This window comes from Eretmochelys imbricata, chromosome 1 (genome assembly GCF_965152235.1).
Source record: "Eretmochelys imbricata isolate rEreImb1 chromosome 1, rEreImb1.hap1, whole genome shotgun sequence".
In the NCBI taxonomy this organism is placed as follows: domain Eukaryota; kingdom Metazoa; phylum Chordata; order Testudines; family Cheloniidae; genus Eretmochelys; species Eretmochelys imbricata.
Genome location: NC_135572.1, coordinates 259,581,917 through 259,602,442, shown reverse-complemented (window position 1 = coordinate 259,602,442; position 20,526 = coordinate 259,581,917). Strand labels below are relative to the sequence as shown.

The following is a 20,526-nucleotide window of genomic DNA, read 5'->3' as shown; positions in this document are numbered from 1 at the left end:
AAATGTTATAATGCTGAAAGGACTATAGACAGTAATTTGGAAAAAACACTGTCCCACCAAGATGAGGACTGCTCAAGTAAATCCCAGGTAAAATCTCCTTTGGCCAATTTTTCTCCCTCACATATTTATACATTAAACTTAATTTCTGTCAGTGACTAGCCAGTATGTTCCTATTCAGAGCTTTGACCACTTCCACAGAAACGCAGAAGGCTTAAAATATAATCAAGAATTGCAACAGAACGTAACTGACTACTCATATCATTCTAATTACTAGCTAATCAATAATAATAATTAATAATAAATAACAAATGCCTCAATTCTACTCTGTTTCTCATTCTCCAACTCCCACCCATGTGCTCTAGAAAAGATGTGCTTTGTAGTGTTTCTAGAAGATTAGCCAAAGCAGGATGAGGTGGACCAATTTAATGGGGCTTACATGCACATATCAGGAAGAAGAATTTGACCTTTTATTTTTCCCTTCTGGGTGGAGTTATTTATCACCACCAAATGAACATTATGGAAACCTTAAGGTAAATAGTCATAAGGAATAATTTGAAGTTTTATGTGAGCAGAAACTTAAAAAAACAACACAAAATAAAACCAACCTGCCCCGCCCCTAAACTATCTCTGCAGGCTATTTCTGAAATACTTTCAGTTTATGTATTTTTCTGACATAAATATGGAGTATTTCCTAGTTGTGATACACAATATCATTCCAAAAATTGAAGGGACATACTTGGCAAGTGCATTTTCCATCCCCATTTATACCCTGAAAACAGCGGCCTCTGTTATTGCATGGTGATGCAGCTCCTCCTGGACATGCTACAGAATAAAACATGTGACAAATCAACAACACTGACTGTGACAGTTATACAGACAAAGTCCTTTATATTAGTGATGGCTACTCTCAAGCGGTTTGGGGGAATCAGTTCAAATAGGCATCTCAAAGCATGGATTTTTTTTGAATCACCTAAGTATCTTCAGTGACATCTTGGTCTCAATGAAGTCCCATGGACTTGAATGGAGTTAGGATTGACTATGTTGGACTAGAAATCTTGTGAGAACAATGAGATTTCTAACACTTTTTCCTCTGGTTTGGCCAGATGGAATGTGGAGGGGCAGACCTCCATGAAAATGAAAAGAAAAGAAAAAAAATGTAATCACACTTTTTTGAATTTGAATGTAAAGTTCTTGTTTTAGTCAAAGGATTGATAGGCAACCTAGAAATTGCTATACTAGTCATTTTATTACAACATTTGCAGCATCCAGAAGGTCAGTCATTAAAAATTACACTTAATGATCGTATTGGAAGAGAGAGTCTTTTCCATACAGCATAGTAAAAACATCATATATTGTAGATTGGACAAAGCTCTAGAAAATATCCTATAAGGACCAGTCCTGCATTGGCAGAGGGGTAGACAAGATGACATAATAGCTATTTTTCATCTTTACTTTTTAGGATTCTCTAATTCAACACAATCTCAAATTTATGGACTAATGTATACAAGAATTTTCTGAAAACACAAGATCAGCATGGAATTTGTTTAATATTTTGTATGGAGGATTATATAAAATGTATATTGGCCTCGATTTTCAAAAATAGGACCCTCAAGTTAGGCTCCTGAATCGCTATTCAGACAACTCAAAATGGACCAGATTTTCAAGAACTCTGCAGTTTTGCTAATCAGCTTGTTTATTTAGATGCTTGAATATGGATATAGAAGATTAACTTTAGGTTAGAAATTCTTGGCCACAGTTAAACTTCTATATCCATATTCATACACCCGGATAAGGCCCTAATCTGGCAAACACATACACCTGTGCTTAATTTTACCATTGTGAGTCGTTTGGGGTTACCTGTGGAAGTAAAGTTAAGCATGTGTGCACGTGTTTGCAAGATTGGGGTTTAAGGGATCTGATATCACAAGTGCTGATGTGAATGGGAGCTCTTGGCTGCTCAGCTCTTCTGAAAACCTGGGCATTACTCCTACTGGTGTACTGAGAGGTGAAAAGTCCAATGTTTTCTAGAACAGACGGAACGCTTTGACCCTTTGGGGAAAGTAAACATTCACTGAATAAAATCTCAAGGAATCATAGAAGGTATAGATGGAAAAAACTTATTAGCTCTGTTAGAACATCATAGTCCAACATTGGTATATTTGCTTCAATTTGTTACTATAAATAAAAGGGTTACTTAGAAAATAAGTTTCTTGTTCTGTACAGTTTCTGTATTGCTATTTTACTTTAAATTTTTCGCATCCACTGTACTGTGGGTGAAATCCATCTCTCCCTGCATAAAGCCTAAGAAAATGGCCTTGTGCTGGGAATGGAATCTCATGGTCAGGCTGGGCTGTGATGCAATTGGGGCTGATTGAACATGTTCTGTCAAACCTGTCCTTGGCAGAAAATTGGGTTTTCATTTAAATGACTTTTTTCCCAAATAAGTATCTGCTTTCCATGCTTTCCAATTTTGATTTTTCATTGAAAAACTGAAAGCCTGAAAACTGAAATATTCAGATATGCTGTCACAGTGCCTCATGGGAACTGAAGTTTGGCTACCTGCTGTCTCCATTCTCTTCTATTGGCCAGGCTCCCCAGTAGAACTACATCACCCATGATATACCGTGTCTACCTCCCTTTGCCATGAGGGATGACCATGGCATATCATAGGAGGATTAGTCTGACCAAGGAGCCCAACCTATAGAGAATGGGAGCATGAGGCAGCATGACAGCATTTCCAATCGAAATATTTCAATATTCAAATTTTCATCAACAAAAATAAAAATTTTGCATAAAAATTTAGATTTTTAGTTTTTTTGTTTTTGTTGAAATTTTTCACAGAAACCTCCATGATTTTATGACTAGATCTAAATGCAGCCTCTCAACAGCAACTATTCTATAAGTTCCTCTACATCACTGTAATGCTTGTGGCCCCTTCTCCAATCTGCTGCAAAACATGCCCGCACTGAGCCTCACTAGGGTAATTTGTAGAGGAGACAAGACCCCATTACATGCTGCTCCATTTATAGCACCCCTGCTTCACTACTGGATGTAAATAGTTGAGAGGGCCTTGTGTTGGGTCTGTGTAAAACTGGTCAAAAATTGGCAAGTTTTTTTCCATCAAAAAGGTTTTGCGGGTCCAGAACGGAAATCTGGCGCGGGGTGGCGGGGGAAGAGGGAGAGGAAAGTGGGCAAAACCCACCCCAGAATAGCGGGCCATTAGGATGGAAGTGACCGAGGTTCAAGTTCCTTTTCTATCTGTTTTGTCTCTTTCTCTGGCCCAATATTTAATTATCTATACAAAGGGGAACAGCTCCAACAAGAGAGATTGAGAAAGGGACCTGGGTTCTAATTCCTGCCCCAAATTCTGAGGTGGCTCACTCTTGAAAGGTCTCATTTTTGTTCCGATGCAGAACAAAAAACAAATTTTGAAACTTTAATGTTTTTCCTGAAATGGAATTGTGTTCCAGCCAGCCGTAGTTCTGTGCAGCGGGAGGTGAAATATTTACCCCATGCAGAGAGCCAGCACAAGATTTATGCACCACTTATGTCTAATTTAATCTTGACTTCAAGAGTTTAAGGGATCTGGAAGGCTTGTACTGTGCCTCTGCACAAGGGTGAATTGCAAGTGATCTGAGCAGTGAGCAAATAAGTGGATGTGCACATGCATACGCATTATTTCTGTGAACACTTTCACTGCATACCAACCTATCCCTTAAAGATGAGTCAGTAATCCAGTGAGAGCTATTGACTTTATATACACTTCTTCGATGAATCAGTCTGTAACAGATAATTTTCAGTCCAATGTGCCTTGAATGCATTGAAATCACAATGTTGTATTAAGATCTGAGATGAGATAACTGGGGATAAGGAGAGCAATAAATACATGTTAGCACCAATGTCCTCATGGAGCTTCTAAATGTTTTCAAGACATTAGGTCACAGATAAAAATTATCCGTAGGACTAACGATGATACAAATCAGCTAATCTGTGGGGTGCATGGAGAGCAGTTTGTTGTTTTAACTCATTGCCTGCACCAGTGCCTTTGTTAAATGTGCAAGGCTAGCAAATGAAATAATGAGAAGAGCTCAGGATTTATATAGTAAGTACAAAATTCTGGTAAAACAATATTAAAAATGGCGGACATAATAATTCTTTAGCTGCTGATTTCAATCCATTTACCTTTGACATCACTTCCACTCTTGCCTCTTGTTTTGATACTACCATAGCCAGTCCTTTATCAGCTGTTTAGCAAATTATTGTATTGTTCTACAACTTTAGCTAGACAGATAGAGCACTTCTGCTTGATCACTATATTCCAGAAGGCCACGGTCTGGATTCCCCAGTCCCTATACCAGTTTTACACTACGGTATATCCAATGACTTCATTGTAGTCAGGCTGGCATAAAACTTATGTAAATGAAGTGGAGAATCAGGCTCTTTCTTTATGTTCAGTGTATCTTTCAAGAAATGATAAGAAAGCTATGTTTTTCAGTTTAACCCACCAAAAGAGGTGTGTCTGGTCTATTTAATCGTCTAAGCATAAGACTAGAAATGGCTGGGAGCTCAACACCTTTTAGAATTAGGTTATTTATTTTGATACCAAAAATATAGATGTAGGAGCCTAATTTTAGGCACCCATTTTAAAAAAATCTTTGGATTATTTTTAAATTGGAACATTCAATTTTTGAAGTTTTCTGATTTTGAAATTGAAAAATTCTGTTCTTAAAAAAAACCCACTGAAAATTCAGAAAACAAAACCAGATCACCTGAAAACATAACAGGATGGGAAATACTTCTGAATCTGTCAGAGTTTCTATGAATTTTTTCCCCCCAAGTTTTTGGCCAGCAATACTGCTTTATAGTCAGAGCTTTTTCTTTATAGAAAAACATTTAAATACATAAATTTTCTTGCCTCATACAGTTTAATTAATTAAAACAATTATCTTTACTTTGTTTTCCATTTTTCTTTTGTATTACACAAGCAAGAGCAGAATAGACTGAATGTTGCCAGCCCTTTAGGAAACATTGTATGTCCTTCCACTTGAATTTGATTATTAGCTATATATTATACATTTTCCTAATCTGTTTTGATTTTTTACTTAAATTTGTACAGCAAATAAAATTCTTAAGAATCCATATGACAGTAGTAATAAATAGTTCATGTAACTAAAACTTAGAGAAAAAGCTAAATGCTGGGCATCTGTATTGGGTCCTATATATGATCTCTACTTTCTGGAGCAAGTTACCCTAACTTTTATTCCATGTCCTTTGCTTTTATGCCTCTGATGACTGTGTTAACTGGCTATGTGACAAATCTTAGTTTTCAGTGTTTTCTAAATACTGAGCAGAGTAGGTGGCCTTGATATCTGCTGGATACTGATTAAAAATCTGAATGGCTGCAGGAGGGAGCAGGTGAGTGGTGCTAGTCACAGGGAGGGAGCAAGTCAGAGGGAGGGAGGTTCAAAAGAAAGATGGTCTAGAGGTTAGACTCTGGACTAGGACCTGGGAGACCTCAGGCTGAGTGCCTCACTCTGCTACTGACTGGCTGTGTGACCTTGGCCATGTCACTTAAGGCCTGATTTTCAAAGGTATTCAGGTGCTTAAAGATGCAGATGGGTGCCTAGTGGGATTTTCAAAAGTACCTAATCCAGTTAGGCACCCAGTTCCCACTGTAGTCAAGTCAAAGTCAAATCTGTGTCTTTAGGCACCTAAATACCTTTGTAAATCTGGCCCTTGATCTCTTTGTGCCTCAGTTGCACAACTGAGAAATTAGGATGATAATATTTCTGTGCTATGCAGGAGGCCAGATTAGATACTCATAATAGTCCCCAGAAGGCTTAAAAATCTATGAAGCTCTGAAATGATATTGATTTTAACTGAAGTTTACTGAAGCATGTTTGGAATGCTCAATAAAAAGGGTCTCATGTCAGTTGTAATTTAATGTACACTCAAATGCAGCAGGCATTCTAGCTGTGATCTTAAAATACTAGTCCAAGATTTACAAACATGGACTGCTGCAAGTTAAGATTCTAGGTCCATATTTAGGTAAATGGCTTCACCGAAAGCTTCTGGGTGCTCAGCAACTTTGAAAATCAGACATGGACAGGGGCTTGCTCATTTTTGAAAATATTAGTTCTGGTCTTGTCAGGCTTTTAAGAATGCATAAATTCTTCTGAAAAAGGAATTTATTCCAGCCTATCTGCTGAACCCCATCACCTCCCAACAATTTGGGTAGAGCCTCCCTGCTGTCAGTAGCCTGATATTTCGTGATGGTTTGTGTTTGGATTCAATATACTGTAGTCCATTTAAAAGGGAACTGGAGTGTGGCTCTCTTGCATGGAAAGTTTGCAGTACTGGAATCCTGCAACGTATGAGGGAAGGACAGAAGAACACCAGTTGTTCCAATGTGGTCTATCATTTAAGGAAATAGAAGTGCAATTTAAGAGCTTATTTTGTCATCACCATGAAATACAAAAGATGAAGTATGCTCCTAGTCAGGGATTTTTCTTCTAGTTTTAGGAAGGAACTGCTTTCCTCTAAACTCTAAGACATACAGTATGTTCTTAAACAGATTAAGATAAGGAAAGAAAATAGCACTTTTCTTTAAGTGACAGCAGAAACAATGCCTAGACCTTGATTCTTATACAGAGTTCCTTTTTTCCTGGCCAGGATGTTTATTAGAAGGAAAAGGGGGCCTCTCTACTTACTACAGAATCCCTTTAGCATGAATTCTGACGCTGTTCTATTTTGAGCGAACTCTTCCATACTCTAAAACACACGCAGTCCATAACTTGGTGTCACAGAATACATTGCAGTGTATAAACTAATCAAATATTATTGTCATTGTTGTACCATTGGGCTGAATTCTATGCTTTATTAAAAAAAAGACAATAACTAAAAAGTTGGCTTGTCATTCTGTGTTGTAAGGAGAGATCTAGCTGTGAGTAGGGTTTCTAGAACTGTGTTTCCAGTAAATATGGTCAGTGTTTAAACCATATCTTTGCCTATATAGAAGATGATAATCTGTTAACATTCTTTTTGTCTATTTAGCCAATGTATAACTGCATGGGTGCTGGATCAGGCCCTGAATCACCCTGACTTAAATAGGAAAGGAACTTATGTAGCCTCAGAAAGACATCACTAATGTATTTTGGTGAACATTGAGGAATGGGAGTATTCCAAAACTGTAGGCTATTAAATGAGAAGGCCCTATGTCACACTTTCTCAGACTCCTGATATAGGATGTCAGCAGATCCAATACTGTAATAGGCATTAGGTAAGTAGACTATCCATCGGGTATATTGGCCCTACTTTATTTAAAGCTTATATACTTGATGTAAGACTTTGAAGTACACTCACCAAACAAGATGCTCTACTGAGCTGACTGCTCCTGACGTATTTCGAAACTAAATCAGATTTACCATGGAAATAGTTTGAGAGGAAAAGACAAATCATTGTCACACATCCATAGATATTATGTCAATAAAGTGAGTTTACCCATACAATCTGGGCCCCAATATCCCTGGCAGCACTCAGGTTGTTGAAATTCCTTCATACAGATATGCCGACATCCAGGAAGAGACAAAGTGTAAGTCCTGATTTCAAGGTAGTACCTGAAGACAAGAAGTTGCAGATATTTTAGAGTATTTAAAACCTCCTGTGGGGACAAATGATGTTTGTAACCTCTTCATTCTTTAAAGCCTGATAACAGAACTTAAAAATTACAGCCTCACAATTCTGGTTTTTTTATTTTTCATGTAAAAGATGGGATTTCCCCTCCATAGTTTATTGAAGTCCAAAAATATCCTTGCAGCCATTTCTCTTGTACAATATGCCTGTCCTTCTTACTATCTGTAGTTTGGATTTTCCACAGTTGTCTAGTATATATATAAAGGACTGTGGCAAGATTATTTAAGAGGGATATCCCTGAAAAGTTTTGAAAACTACATTTGAGTTTTTGACTCATAGGATTTGGGAGACTAAAAATGAATGCAGCATTTAACAATAGAAACTTCATATCCAAGCTGGAACACATAATAAATGCTACAGAATACAACTGAGAACGATTTTACTATACTACTCATAGAGATAAACTGGGAGGTCATGTATACCAATACTTACATCTTCCCCAAGATCTCATCCAGGAGTAACTCTGAACATAAACTATCCTGCGTAAAATCCAAGATCCAGAGTCATTGGCAAAACTACCATTGACTTTGATGGGACTAGGATTTCACCTTCTGTCTTGTTCTATCCATTGACACTCCCTGTTGAAAGATCTTTTGGCAGACCTAAGTGAGAACTCAAAGGAACATTAACTCTATCTGTAGATTGTAAGCTCTTCAGGGCTCTTCTCACAGTACGTATTTGGACAGTGCCTAGCACAAGGGGGCCTTAATTTTGGTTGGGGCCTCTAAGCCCCATTACTACTGTAATACAAATAATAATATTGCACCTATGGGTTCAACGCTTTCATAGTGCTTCTGCGATAGCTGCTCAAATGGGAGGAAGTAGACGAGGCATGAAAGTAACCAAAAACTTTCCACCTCTTTTGATGTAAAAGAGACCAAATACATACTAAAGAAAAGAACTAACCCAAGACACAAAGCTGTGCATAGGCACCGACTCCACGGGGCCCTGGGGCTGGAGCACCCATGGAAAAAAAAAGTGGATGCTCAGCACCCACCAGCCACAGCTGATTGGTGGCTGCTGCCAAACAGTTGTTTGGCGGTCGGGAAGGGGGTTGGGAGAGGGCAGAGAGCAGCCAGTGGCGGGCAGGCGGCAGTCTCGGGGGTGGAGCAGGGGTGGGAAGAGGCAGAGCTAGGGCAGGGCCTTGGGGCAGAGAAGTGGTGGAGCACACCCCAGGGAAAACTAGAAGTCGACACCTATAAAGCAGTGTGTATTCTGCAATCCTTGCTTCCACCTGCTTAAGCAGCCTTTCTGTAAACGTCATGAGTGCTACACTTTGAATGTGAGGTTAGGACAATGAAGAACATATTTTACAGATTAACAAGGCATAGGTCATTTCTAATGCTGATTAAAAATTTCTGGTTTAGGGTGAACAATATTTATAGTGAATAATTGTGACAGAAGAAATACCTGCAATCTCGTATTCCAGATCCATTGGTAATTTTACTATAACCAGCAGGGCACCGGATTTCAAGGTTTAGAGAACAAGATCGGCATTCAGTTTTGGTTGTAATGAGCATCTTCTGATCACATTTATTCTTCACCTGTAAAAAGCCAGAAATAGATTTAAATCCTTAGGGTGGCATTTTCAAAAATACTCACAGTTAGCCTAACTGCTCCCACTGGAGTCAATGAGAAATCCTGCTTTAATTCTTATAGTCTTATTATGGGTACATTTTCATAACCACCCAGCCCCATCATTCTCCTGTAGCTACAGTGCACTTTTTCAGTTTTGCTATCTTGCTCCCAGGCCTAAAACAGGTTGTGAGGCCAGTCAGTGTGATATAATGGCAGGCTTCTCTACAGAGGAGCCCTACAACCTATAGAGTCTGACTCCTTATATTCCCCACCACCATGTCTCATATCCCTGCTGGGATCATGATAAATCTTTGGCCAATAGTACTGAATATGATATCAATAAATGCTTGGTTTGGCAAGTTTGAAATGGAAACCAAAGACAGCTCAGTGAAAGTGCCTCAGTGCATGGGGTGTTAAATTATAAAGCCCAATTAGATTTCCAAACCAGGGAGAAGGTCCATTATTTTCTAAGCGTGGAGAAATTTTGTGATATTAGTTTACCCACTAACCAGCTCTTACAACCCCCTAAATGTCCTGTGCAATGTAGTACAATGTCAGTCAACTGGATGGAAGAGATCTGTGCAGTCTCTGCATAATAAAATATTTACCTTCTCCCAACCCCCTCCCCACGATGGACTAAGAAGGCAATATCCAGACCTGGGTTAGGCAAAATTTGAGTTCAAGGATGAATCAGGATGATATTTTGGGTTTGGATTAGATGGACATGAAATCGTGAGAGATGTGGACAAAATGTTTGTCCATATCTGAAATGAAAGGTAGACACCGTCTAGGTTTGGATCTGATGTGAAACTGAAACCATGTGAGTGAGTTTGGATCTGAACTCTCTGAAGATGAAAATTTGAAAAGGTTCAGGTTCAAGGTTCTAGTTTGACCTACCTCTTAAAAAGCTCCCAACAAAACCTTAAAACCAGTTGGTATGTCCAGACAATTAAATCTGAAGATGCTTGTAGCTCTAAGCAACCCCCCCTCTCCAAATTTATAACATTTTAGTTGAGGGCATGATTTTTGCACTAAGATTTTTTCCTGTGATTTCTTTATATAATGCAAACTGTTTAGCACAGTGGTTTGTCTATTTTTCTAAGGGTAAAGCCGCTTATTAAGAATAATAATCCCCCCCAAATATTTTATTTTTTAAAAGCAGAAAAATAGTAATATTAATCATGATTAATATTAATATTAAATATTAGGGAGATATTTCATTAAGACACTTCATAAGCATTTACCCTCTTAACCCTTGCAACACTTGTACAAAAGAGAGAGGTAAGTATTCATATTTTACATATGGAGATGTGGAAACAGAGAGTGACTTGCTCAAGGCTACACAGTGGGTCAACTATACAGGCATGATCAGAACTCAGGAATCTGTGTCTTCTTGCCCCCTTCTGTAGCCACTACAACACACCTTTCAAAGCCTCTGATGGTCTTCTTTCAAACACACAGCCTTTCAAACCATGCTCTTCAGTTGTAACTCTGATTAGACAACTCACTCAATTACCTAAGGACTTAACCTTCTTATGAAATCAAGTAAGTCAGCTTTGAACAGTACAACAAAATGCTCAATTCATCAATCTGTACTCCCAGGTGATACAAATACATGAGTAAATGCTGAAGGATCTAGCCAGCTCACCTTAAGCTAGACCAGAGGTGGGCAAACTACGGCCCGCAGGACCATCCTGCCCAGCCCCTGAGCTCCCAGCCGGGGAGGCAGGACCAGCTCTAGGCGCCAGCAAAGCAAGCACGTGCTTGGGGCGGCACAATTCCGGGGTGGCATTCCGGCCGCCCTTTTTTTTTTGTTGTGTTTTTTTCCTTGGGCAGTTGTGCTCTCGGAACTTGGGGTGGCAAATTTTTTGCTTGGGGCAGCAAAAATCCTAGAGCTGTCCCTGTGGGGGGGCTAGCCCCTGGCCCCTCCTCCGCTGTCCCCCCGCCCCTGCAGTGATGCCGCTGCGCGGGCAGCGCGGGAGGGGGGCTGCACTGCAGGGGCAGGGGAGAGCAGGGAGGGAGGCTCACCTGAAGCCACAGGGGAGCAGGCGGGCGGTGCAGGTGGCGGGAGCGCGGCGAACGCGGGTGGAGGACTCAGGAGGAGCACCAGGCGGCCGTGCAGCTGGCCAGAGAAAAGCGGCGCTTTGAAGGGGAAATTGCTGCGTGGCTGCCGCTGCTCCTCCTGAGTCCTCTGCCCATGTTCGCAGGGCTGCATTCTGAAAGGAGCTTTAGAGGGGGGGTTGGATAGGGGGTGGGGTCCCGGGGGGGCCTGTCACGGGGCAGGGGTGTGGATAGGGGGTCGGGGCAGGCAGGGGACAGGGACCGGGGAGGTTGGATGGGGGTGGGGTCCCGGGGGATGGTTAGGGGCAGGGGGTCCCAAGAGAGAGCAGTCAGGGGACAAGGAGTGGGGGAGTTGGATGGGTAAGAGGTTCTGAGGGGGGCGGGAAGCGGGAGAGGGCAGGGGCCAGCCTGTTTTGGGAGCCACAACCTTCCCTACCCAGCCCTCCATACAGTTTTGGAACCCTAATGTGGCCCTAAGGCCAAAAAGTTTGCACACCCCTGAGCTAGATGTACCTGCTGACCTGTTTATTTCAACATTTGTCTTTTTAATTTAATGTGCTGTTAGGTGCTGATCTGCAAAGTTGCTCAGGAAAAGTCACTCAGAGTTTAACATCTCAAGGATATCAGGATCTGGACTTTTAATATGCAAGCAAACTACTTTCAACAGGAGTGTTAGTGCAAAAACAACTTAAGACATTGGGTTGGCTTATTTCACTGAAATGTCAAAAGAACATTTTTCACCCCCAATTTCATTTTTGATGAAAATTTTCAATTTTCAAAGATTTTGAAATGAGAAAATTCAAATAAAATTGTTTTATTTTTCAAAATTTTGGAATTTTTTGTTTTGCAATATTTGGAAAATTCCCATTTTCTCTCCATTCCCTTCTTGCCCCCTCCTCCCATTTGAAAAAGGGGAAGAAACATAAAAAGAAAAAGTTAGAGACATTGAGGGGGAAACCGCACCTTTTCACACCTCAGAGCAATTTTTTTACATGTTTCTAGCTGAAAAAGTAAAAAAGGAGGGATAGTGGGAGTTGTCCCTTTTTCTGACACTCTCTTCCTCCACATCTCTTTCATTCCTCTAATAGGTTATTCAAACCTTTTCCCCCAGTTGTACTAGTGAGGACACAGAAATCCAAAACCATATGCTGTAAAGTAGTTCAAGTGAACACGACATTTTTGACCAGTTCTCATTTCTATGGTTAGATCTATAATACAATAACACTTCTCATTCCCTAAATGTATGTTACAAAACACATTTTTGTGAAATTCCATAAATCCAGGAAATTTACACCCTGGTTGTGTCACATCACCATATACATTAATTCCAGAAATGTGTACAAATCTCATGTTAAGTTTGCAACTTTCTGCGCATGTTAAACATTATCAAGTTCTCCAGGACTGTTTTTCACCTGGCCAAAATAGCTTTCTGTGGAGAATAAAGAGTGCTGTTTGCTATGATAAAAAAACTGTTTTCATCTTCTGATATAGTAGAAAATGTAATAACTTTCATTTGTTGCTTTTGGAGAATCATAATCAAACATCATCTATTGTCAGTTTCATCAATATGGAGATTTATTTATTTATTTGCACAGGTCTATTTATGGCATAGTTTATGGATCAGACTGTTAGCATGTATAATTAGCTCCATTGATTTCAATGGGGATATGCTAATTTACAACAGCTGGGGATATCTATTTATCCAGGAGACAGCATCACATAAGCACTGATGGATAGTGCAATGGGTCCCCCCACCACCCATAAGACTCAGTATATGTGAAAAAAAATTACAGAACCCTTCTGTACTATACCACAAACACGATACATTGTTATCTAAAAAATGTATCCAAAAGAAAATATACGACTTTTCTTACCTGATATGTAGGTTTTGGTGGTGAAGAGAGGTTATTTGCAACCAAAGAAGACACAAGGAATAAAACAACCATATGTTTTGCCATTATGAAAAACTGTTGGCTTTTTTTTCCTCAGAACTCTTCAGTCATGAGTAACAATGCTATGGCTGAAAATGATCAGAGTTTTGGTAGCCTTACCACTTTACTACATTCCAGTGAAAAGACTGAAGTGACTTCCCTCCTTTTCCTGAAGAAAGCAATGAGCTAAACCACAAAGCACGTGAAACCTGCCCTTAGATAGGAAAAATACCAAAATACATGGCTTTTGCTGAACGTTTTCACTGCAAAGCTGAATAAACCCTTCCTAACGGAATGACAGGATATCCTGACAGGACTCAGCTCTGCAGATCCCTCTCTCTGTAGCTGTTGACAACACAATTCCAAGGACACTGAATTGTGGTGACAGAAGATTTTTTTTTTCTTTTAGGTGGACATGAACTGAGGTTGGGAATAGCTGTTGATCTTGTTGTCATCCATCACTTGAATGGGGTCAGGCAGAATGCAAACTTTATAGAGCTGGGCTTATCAGTTCCTGAAACAGAAGGGTGTATCCACCAACGGTAGCTCTTTAAGCAAAGTTAGAGACATTATCTGAGGTGGCCAAATCAGCATCTTCTAGCTTTGGTTAGCTGGATAAAAGAAGGGACTTTTCCCCCTCCTTTGTTTTTACCGTCTTTGAAGCTTCATTACCTCATTATGACTAATCTTTTAGAACTGGTACAAAGAAAATTAATTCAGTCAACTTAGCTGTGTATAATAGAAAATAATTATATGAAGGACATTTTGAAGAATTAAGAGAAGAAATTGTCTTTCTCGCTGTTTTCAAAGTTTTTCAGCTCCTTTTAATTTTTTCAATGTTATGGGGCCCAGTCATTCTCAGTCACAGAGGCAATGACCTACGTCTTCAAGAGTAGCTCGTGATTTTGGGTGCCTCAACTTTTGATTGCTTGATTTTATAAACTCATTATGCTTCTAAAGTTTTCAGAAAGTCCAAGGCACTCCTCCATATCATGGAAGACAAAGCTTTGGTTTAATGCTAGTTAGTACTTTTACTGAAGTAAGCAACCAGATAGCAGCAGAGTTGAGCTGGCTTCTTTTATTTAACTCGCAAAAATGCAGGTCATAACTATATTGTTTTTTCTTTCTTATCTCTCCTGTTTTTCTTCCACAAAAAAGCCACTAGGGGCCACTCATTTTAAATTTGATATAAAATTGGCCCTAAACCAAACCCTGAATCTAGGTCTGAACTTCCTCCCAGACAGGCAGCTCACTTCTATTCAACCCAACCTGAGGGCTGTGAATAAAGGGGGTGGTCAAGTAAGCTGTACACCATTCCCATTTTGTCCTGGGTGCTAATTACTTTGTTACTGCCTGCTACTAATCAGGCACAGACATTGTGCCTGCTGCCTTCCCATGCTGTTCATATCTGCCTTACCTCATGTATTTGGTTTGAGATTTAAGACTTTTAAGGAGAGGGAATTTGTCAGGCCCACAAGACTGTCTCTGAAATCTCTGGACTTCTGGCTGTCCAGCTGCAGCCACCATAGCCGTTAAAATATTTCATTTGGTGCAGGGAGAATAGATAGTTGGGTCCTTCCCAGGCAGGCAGAAAGCATGACAATTTGCAAGTTCTCAAGTCTTTGTCTTTCAGGTTCGCTGAAATATTATTTTGCAAATAAAAAAAACAAACCAAACCAAACCAAAAAAACTTGTTGCCATGTTTTTCAAAAATGGCAGAGACAAACTTGGATGTAAAGGGCATCAAAGTCACAGGCCTTTCCATTTCTCATCACAAACAGCTATGGTTCTGGCCCTGGTTCCTGAGGAGCTAAAGATCCACTGTTGTTTTGCCTCTGCACATTTGTCTATAAATCAGGCAAGAACAGACTCTCATGCAGTTTCCTGTGCTGCTTGGTTCTGCCGGCGCTGAAGCAGTATGAGAATAGACCCCACTATGGTATTTGAAAAAGAAAAGGAGGACTTGTGGCACCTTAGAGACGAACAAATTTATCTGAGCATAAGCTTTCGTGAGCTACAGCTAACAAATACATTTGTTCGTCTCTAAGGTACCACAAGTCCTCCTTTTCTTTTTGTGGATACAGACTAACACGGCTGCTACTCTGAAACCTATGGTATTTCAGTAGTTCTGCTTACAGGAAAGCAGGAAACACAGGCTTTCAAGGGAAAACAGAAAAGTAATGGAGCTGTGTTAAACCTTAATGGTTTTGTTCCTGTTCATTCTGGGGCAGGTCTTGAAGTTATCCACACTGGTCCCCCTACTCCAGTTATAATGTAAAAGCAAATATTGTGGTGCAGACAATAGCACAGATAAAAATGAGGTGGAATAACAGAATCGTTTCTCTAAAAAGAATATTCCTTGGATTGTGCTGAAAGTGCTCAGTTAATGTTGTAGGGGACACTATACAGTACTTGGAAACAGTGCTCTCTTCTGTATCACTTTTGGGTGACCACTTATCTCTGTTGTAACCACATTTGCCTCTTCGCTCTACTGGGGATTGCATGTGAAAGGCTTTGGCTGAACAGTTTTCTTGATCCTTTTAGACGTACTGTACCCACAATACTAAATGTTGCCTAAATTATGGCCTGTGTATGGACTTTATCCTGTTTGAAATCATTAAACAAATAGATTGGCCTATAAATCTCCAAGCTGTCACCTGTCAGCTTGGACTCTATATTGTTTACATAAAGAGTTCAGTTCTTTAAAAACAAAAAATTGTTGGTGGGGAACTGGCAGGGCAAAGAACTTTCCTGTGCACTCTTCAGATCCTGTTCCTTTCCGCTACATGATGAGGAAAGTAACCTGGTTCTTGTTTATGTAGACAAGCCAGCAGCCAGAGTTCACAATATGTATATATTGAGGGCACGTATGGCCATGTGGCCCTCAGGACTATAATTTTTCCTTTGTTAGGTCAAGCTCTTCCACACAGCTTCATTTCTGTGTGCAATATTGATCATGTCTGGTCTGAGCCAGAGACATCACGAATCTTGATTAAGGGCCAGATTTTATCACTAAAATTTTAAAATTTTATCAGATTTTATCCAGTCCCTATGTGGATACAGAAGATCAGCAGGGCATCTCTCTGATGTCCCGCTAAAGGGATGGGTTTCTCCATGGCCAACGAACCACAGGTTGAAGAGGCAACACATCCTGAAGAAAAAACTCCAGCTGTCAGGCAGAGAGTTTAGGAGGAGGCCTATTTAAAAGGAAGGATCCCCAATCCTCAATCCTCCTGCCCCATGCACATGCTGGAGCTCTGTGAGCCTTGGGAATCTTCCTTTTCCCATCACGTTCCATGATATTGCATTGTTGACTGTGGCCAACACATGAAAATGTTTTTGAGGGACAATTCTCCAAATAAGCAGGAGATCTGGGAGCAAAAGGCCTGCACCTAGCTGCAGCTCGCACAGCAGCCCAGGACTTGAGTATGGGAAATAGGGTTGCCAACAGTCCCTTATTACAAGGTATGCCCCTTATTTTTTCATTTCTGGACAACAAGGTCAAGAGTTGCTGAGTGTTTCAAAAAGCAGCAAGAAATACCCCTGGTGAATGTAGGTGAGTACTGCTTATTAATTATTAATTATTATTTATTATTTTATTAATGATAATAATAATATTGGGAGGAGGAGTGGGGCCGGGGTGCTAAGAGAACAGTCCCTTATTTCTGAAATACAGTGTTGGCAACCCTGGGAAGAGTGGCTATCTGGGAAGTGGTGGTGTTACCTGAGTTGTTCCCAGGTTTGCCCAAGACTGGCTATATCATTGCATAGTAACATGTTCCCAAATGCCAGCTATCGTAGCAATTAGAGGTCAGCATGGTTTGTTCCCTGTTGTCAGTTCAGACACTGCAGTGATAAGAGGAGTGGCAATCAGGCACATCCCTTTCCTGTGCTGCAGATCAAGACAAAAACATTAGTCAACTGCCAGTTATCTGCTGTGTAACACCTCTTGTAGCGACTCAGATGGAATAAAGCCTCTTTCATGTGACTTGCTTCCCCCGCCCCCCCCCCCCCCGCATGTCAGAATACAATATTTTCATTTACTGCTTCAATTACTCATCTCCTACTCTGGATAACTCAACACCATCGTCTCTTACTATATAGTGAGTTACTGTGCTCCACAGGGGTTACACATGGAATATGTTAGACTGCAATGGAAAGTAATTAGTAGCTCATTTCTTTATCTCTATGGGGCTAAATCCTGCCCCAGCCAGTGCAGTGATGCCTAGCACAGAAGCAGCCTAGCACCTCGTCTGACAAATGGGATAGGTTTACTTGGGGAAGGCTGGGGCTCCACACTTTGATGCTAATCTGAGCATACCTGCCAGCTGGTACACATGCTGCTGATAGCAGCCTACTCATTAACCAGCTTTAGGACTTTGCCATGCTTCCTAACCCACAGATAAAACTCCCTTGGTGATGTGGTGTGTATGCAAGTGTACTAGATGGACTCAAGTCCTAGTGTGGTTCTGTGTGCTATGGAAGGAGACTGCCATCTTGTTTGCATAGGGAGGAAGTTCCACCTGCCACCTTTCACTCATAGATTCATAGATTTTAAGGCCTGTAGTCTAGCATCTAGTCTGACCTTCTGCATAACACAGACCATTAATTACTCCCCCCAGTAATTCCTTCATCAGACCCACTTGCACACTGGTACTGTGGAGGGTAGGGATGAGGGCACAATAAGGACAGGAGACAGGGTACAATTTTCAAAAGCATCTACAAGACTTAGGAGCCTAAATCATATTTTCAAAAGTGAAAATCCTAAACCCCGTTGATTTTCAGTGGGATTTAGGGCTAAAATCTCAAAAGTACTTAGGTGCCTAAAGATGCTGATAGGCACCTAGTGGGATTTTCAAAGTCTCCTAACCAGGTAAGTGCCTAACTCTCATTAATTTCCAGATAGCTACTCTTCGCATACTCAGATGGAAATGGGATTTAGGCTTCTAATCCTAATCCATTTGGGCTCTTTAGAAAATGTTACCCATAGTGCACATCCTACCCAAAATAGCAGTGTGATGCACTTCATTTGTTCACGCAGTGACACAAGTAGAAACTTTATACAAGGCCAAGAGAGAATGAAAGATGGTGGAGATGAGACACATATAGTTCTGCTAACTGCACTCACCTACCTGCAGGAAGCTTTGATAAGCAACTAAAATAAATACAGAGTGGAATTATTTGGGGTGTCTGATTGGTTATGTACCTTGCATGTTGGTTTTGCTCCCTGAACTTTTTGCAACAGGAACTTTTTAAACCAGAGAGTGATGAATAGCAAATAATGACTACTCTCATTTATTTACAAATACCCTACTTTGCGTGCAAACACACGTCCATACAAAGAACAGCCACTCCCCAAACAAGTATGTGAACAAAACTCCATGTGAAAATGAATGAAAATGGGCACAGATGTAGTCTTGCTGAACAACCGTTAAAAACTGGAATGAATGTTCATGACCACTCTGTAATAAACTGGCAATATTTGCCTGAAACACACCATCCTGTCAGCAGGTGTTAACTGTGCTGAGAAAAAGTTCCTCTGACTCACTGTGGTAACTGGCTCATCACCCCATTCAGATATGATGGTGGTGGAAGTGGCCATTTTAGAAAGGACGTAGAGTGTGGGCTGAGCAGTCCTTCAGTAGGAACCTGAGGAACCAAGGTTGAGGGTGGGAGTAAGGCCCACTTGAGCTGAACTTTGTGTTTATCCTATTTGTAACAGCTTTTTTGTGAATAAAGCTGACCTTCAGGAAGGGAATGAGTGTCTAGCTGTGCTGTGTGTGGACTTTGTTTTAGTGCAGGTCAGGTGAGGAACCTGCTTTAACAGGATTCCATTGGCTCTGGCTTTAAGGTTCCACAGCATGTCATTTGGCTGCCCAGTGCTGTAGCAACCCACACTGTGCACCCTGCAGCTGCAGAGGCCCCCAGATCCAATCAGCAGTTTCATGGTTATTTTGATTAGTGGAGAGCAGACTAACTGTAGTGCAATTATGGGATACTTGGTATTTATATGGCCCTTTGCACACTGAAACTGATACTGCAGATGTAAAGTAAACAAAATAAGAGAGGATACACCCTACTTGAACTTCTCAGACAAATACACTGAGTTCCCTACACAGATGGCAAATTCCCTAGCCATGACTGGTTGGGAAACACCCTGCCCCCTTCCAAATGCTGTTCCTTAGAGATTGTATATTCCTTGCTGGGAGGGCTGGGGGTGAACTTTTGCTTTTCTGCTTTACAGTTGCAGGTACCTGTTACATGGTGGTAGCCATGTTTAAAATTAGATGCAGCCAAGATCACTAGATCAGGGAGGGTGAGGGCTTCACAGCCCTTGCCCCGGGGAGCCTAAAAAAATGGACTGTCAACTCAATATATGTATTGCCTTTCAATTTAGTTGAAAGTCTTCTTGTTATTGTATTATAATGGGAAAGAGTAATCAAGAGAGTACACGAGTATATGTGAGAGAAGGCTGGATGTGGCCTCTAACCATCACCTCACTCCCATTTTTGGCCTCTAGCTCTAAAAATGTTTACAGCCAGGCTTTGTTCCACAAGATGCCAGGAGGCTTAGAAAATTTACATAAGGTTACTCCAGGGGGAATTCTGCACCACCGCATGTACACATAATTAATGTGCCATGAATATTTTTAATTTTTTGCATAGAAAATAGCTTCTGCTGGAAATTTGCTGCAGCTCCACCTTTTGTCCACCAGAGGGTACTGTGGTGCTAGAACAGAGCAGCTGCTCCCTGGCCAGCTAGGGAAGAGAAAGATCCTGTAGTGCCTTCTTCACAGTGGCTGGAGATGGGATATGGGGAGACAGCATGGGGCACATGGGGGTCCTCAGGGTCACAGACGGGTTCATAAAGGCTAGTGGGAAAGGACAGACTGGGTCAGGGGCTGAATGGGAGTGGAGGTGAAGGGCCACAGAGGGGAGGAGGTGCAGGGCCACACGGGGAAGGGAGGTGGCTGAGTGGGGGCACAGGGACATATGGGGACAGGAGGAGGGGGAGCAGGACTACATGGGGACAGGGGAGAGGGTGAAGGGCCACATGGGGATGGGGGGAGTGGGTGACTGAGTGGGGATGGAGGGACACATGGGGACAGGTAGTGCAAGGACAAATGGTAGTGCAGTGACACATGGGGACAGGGGCAGATGAGCCTGACTGAATGGAAGATGCTAGGGATCAGCCAGGGTCTGCATGGGGGAAGCTTCCTAACAATCCCTTCCTGCCCCCCCCCAACCAAAAAAACCCCTGTTCC

At 41.2% G+C, this 20,526-nt stretch overlaps 1 protein-coding gene across 1 annotated transcript in view; it reads right to left on the bottom strand.

Moving 5' to 3' along the window:
- STAB2 (stabilin 2) overlaps positions 1 to 13,679 on the bottom strand; it is a 138,849-nt gene extending 125,170 nt beyond the window's left edge. Inside the window, exons 1-4 of the mRNA XM_077828508.1 lie at positions 13,206 to 13,679; positions 9,103 to 9,236; positions 7,501 to 7,616; positions 737 to 822 (exon numbers count right to left, since the gene is read on the bottom strand). Coding sequence (XP_077684634.1) covers positions 737 to 822; positions 7,501 to 7,616; positions 9,103 to 9,236; positions 13,206 to 13,289 — 420 coding nt within the window. The 5' untranslated portion in view covers positions 13,290 to 13,679. The remainder of the gene's footprint in view (positions 1 to 736; positions 823 to 7,500; positions 7,617 to 9,102; positions 9,237 to 13,205) is intronic.
- Positions 13,680 to 20,526: the final 6,847 nt, after the last annotated feature.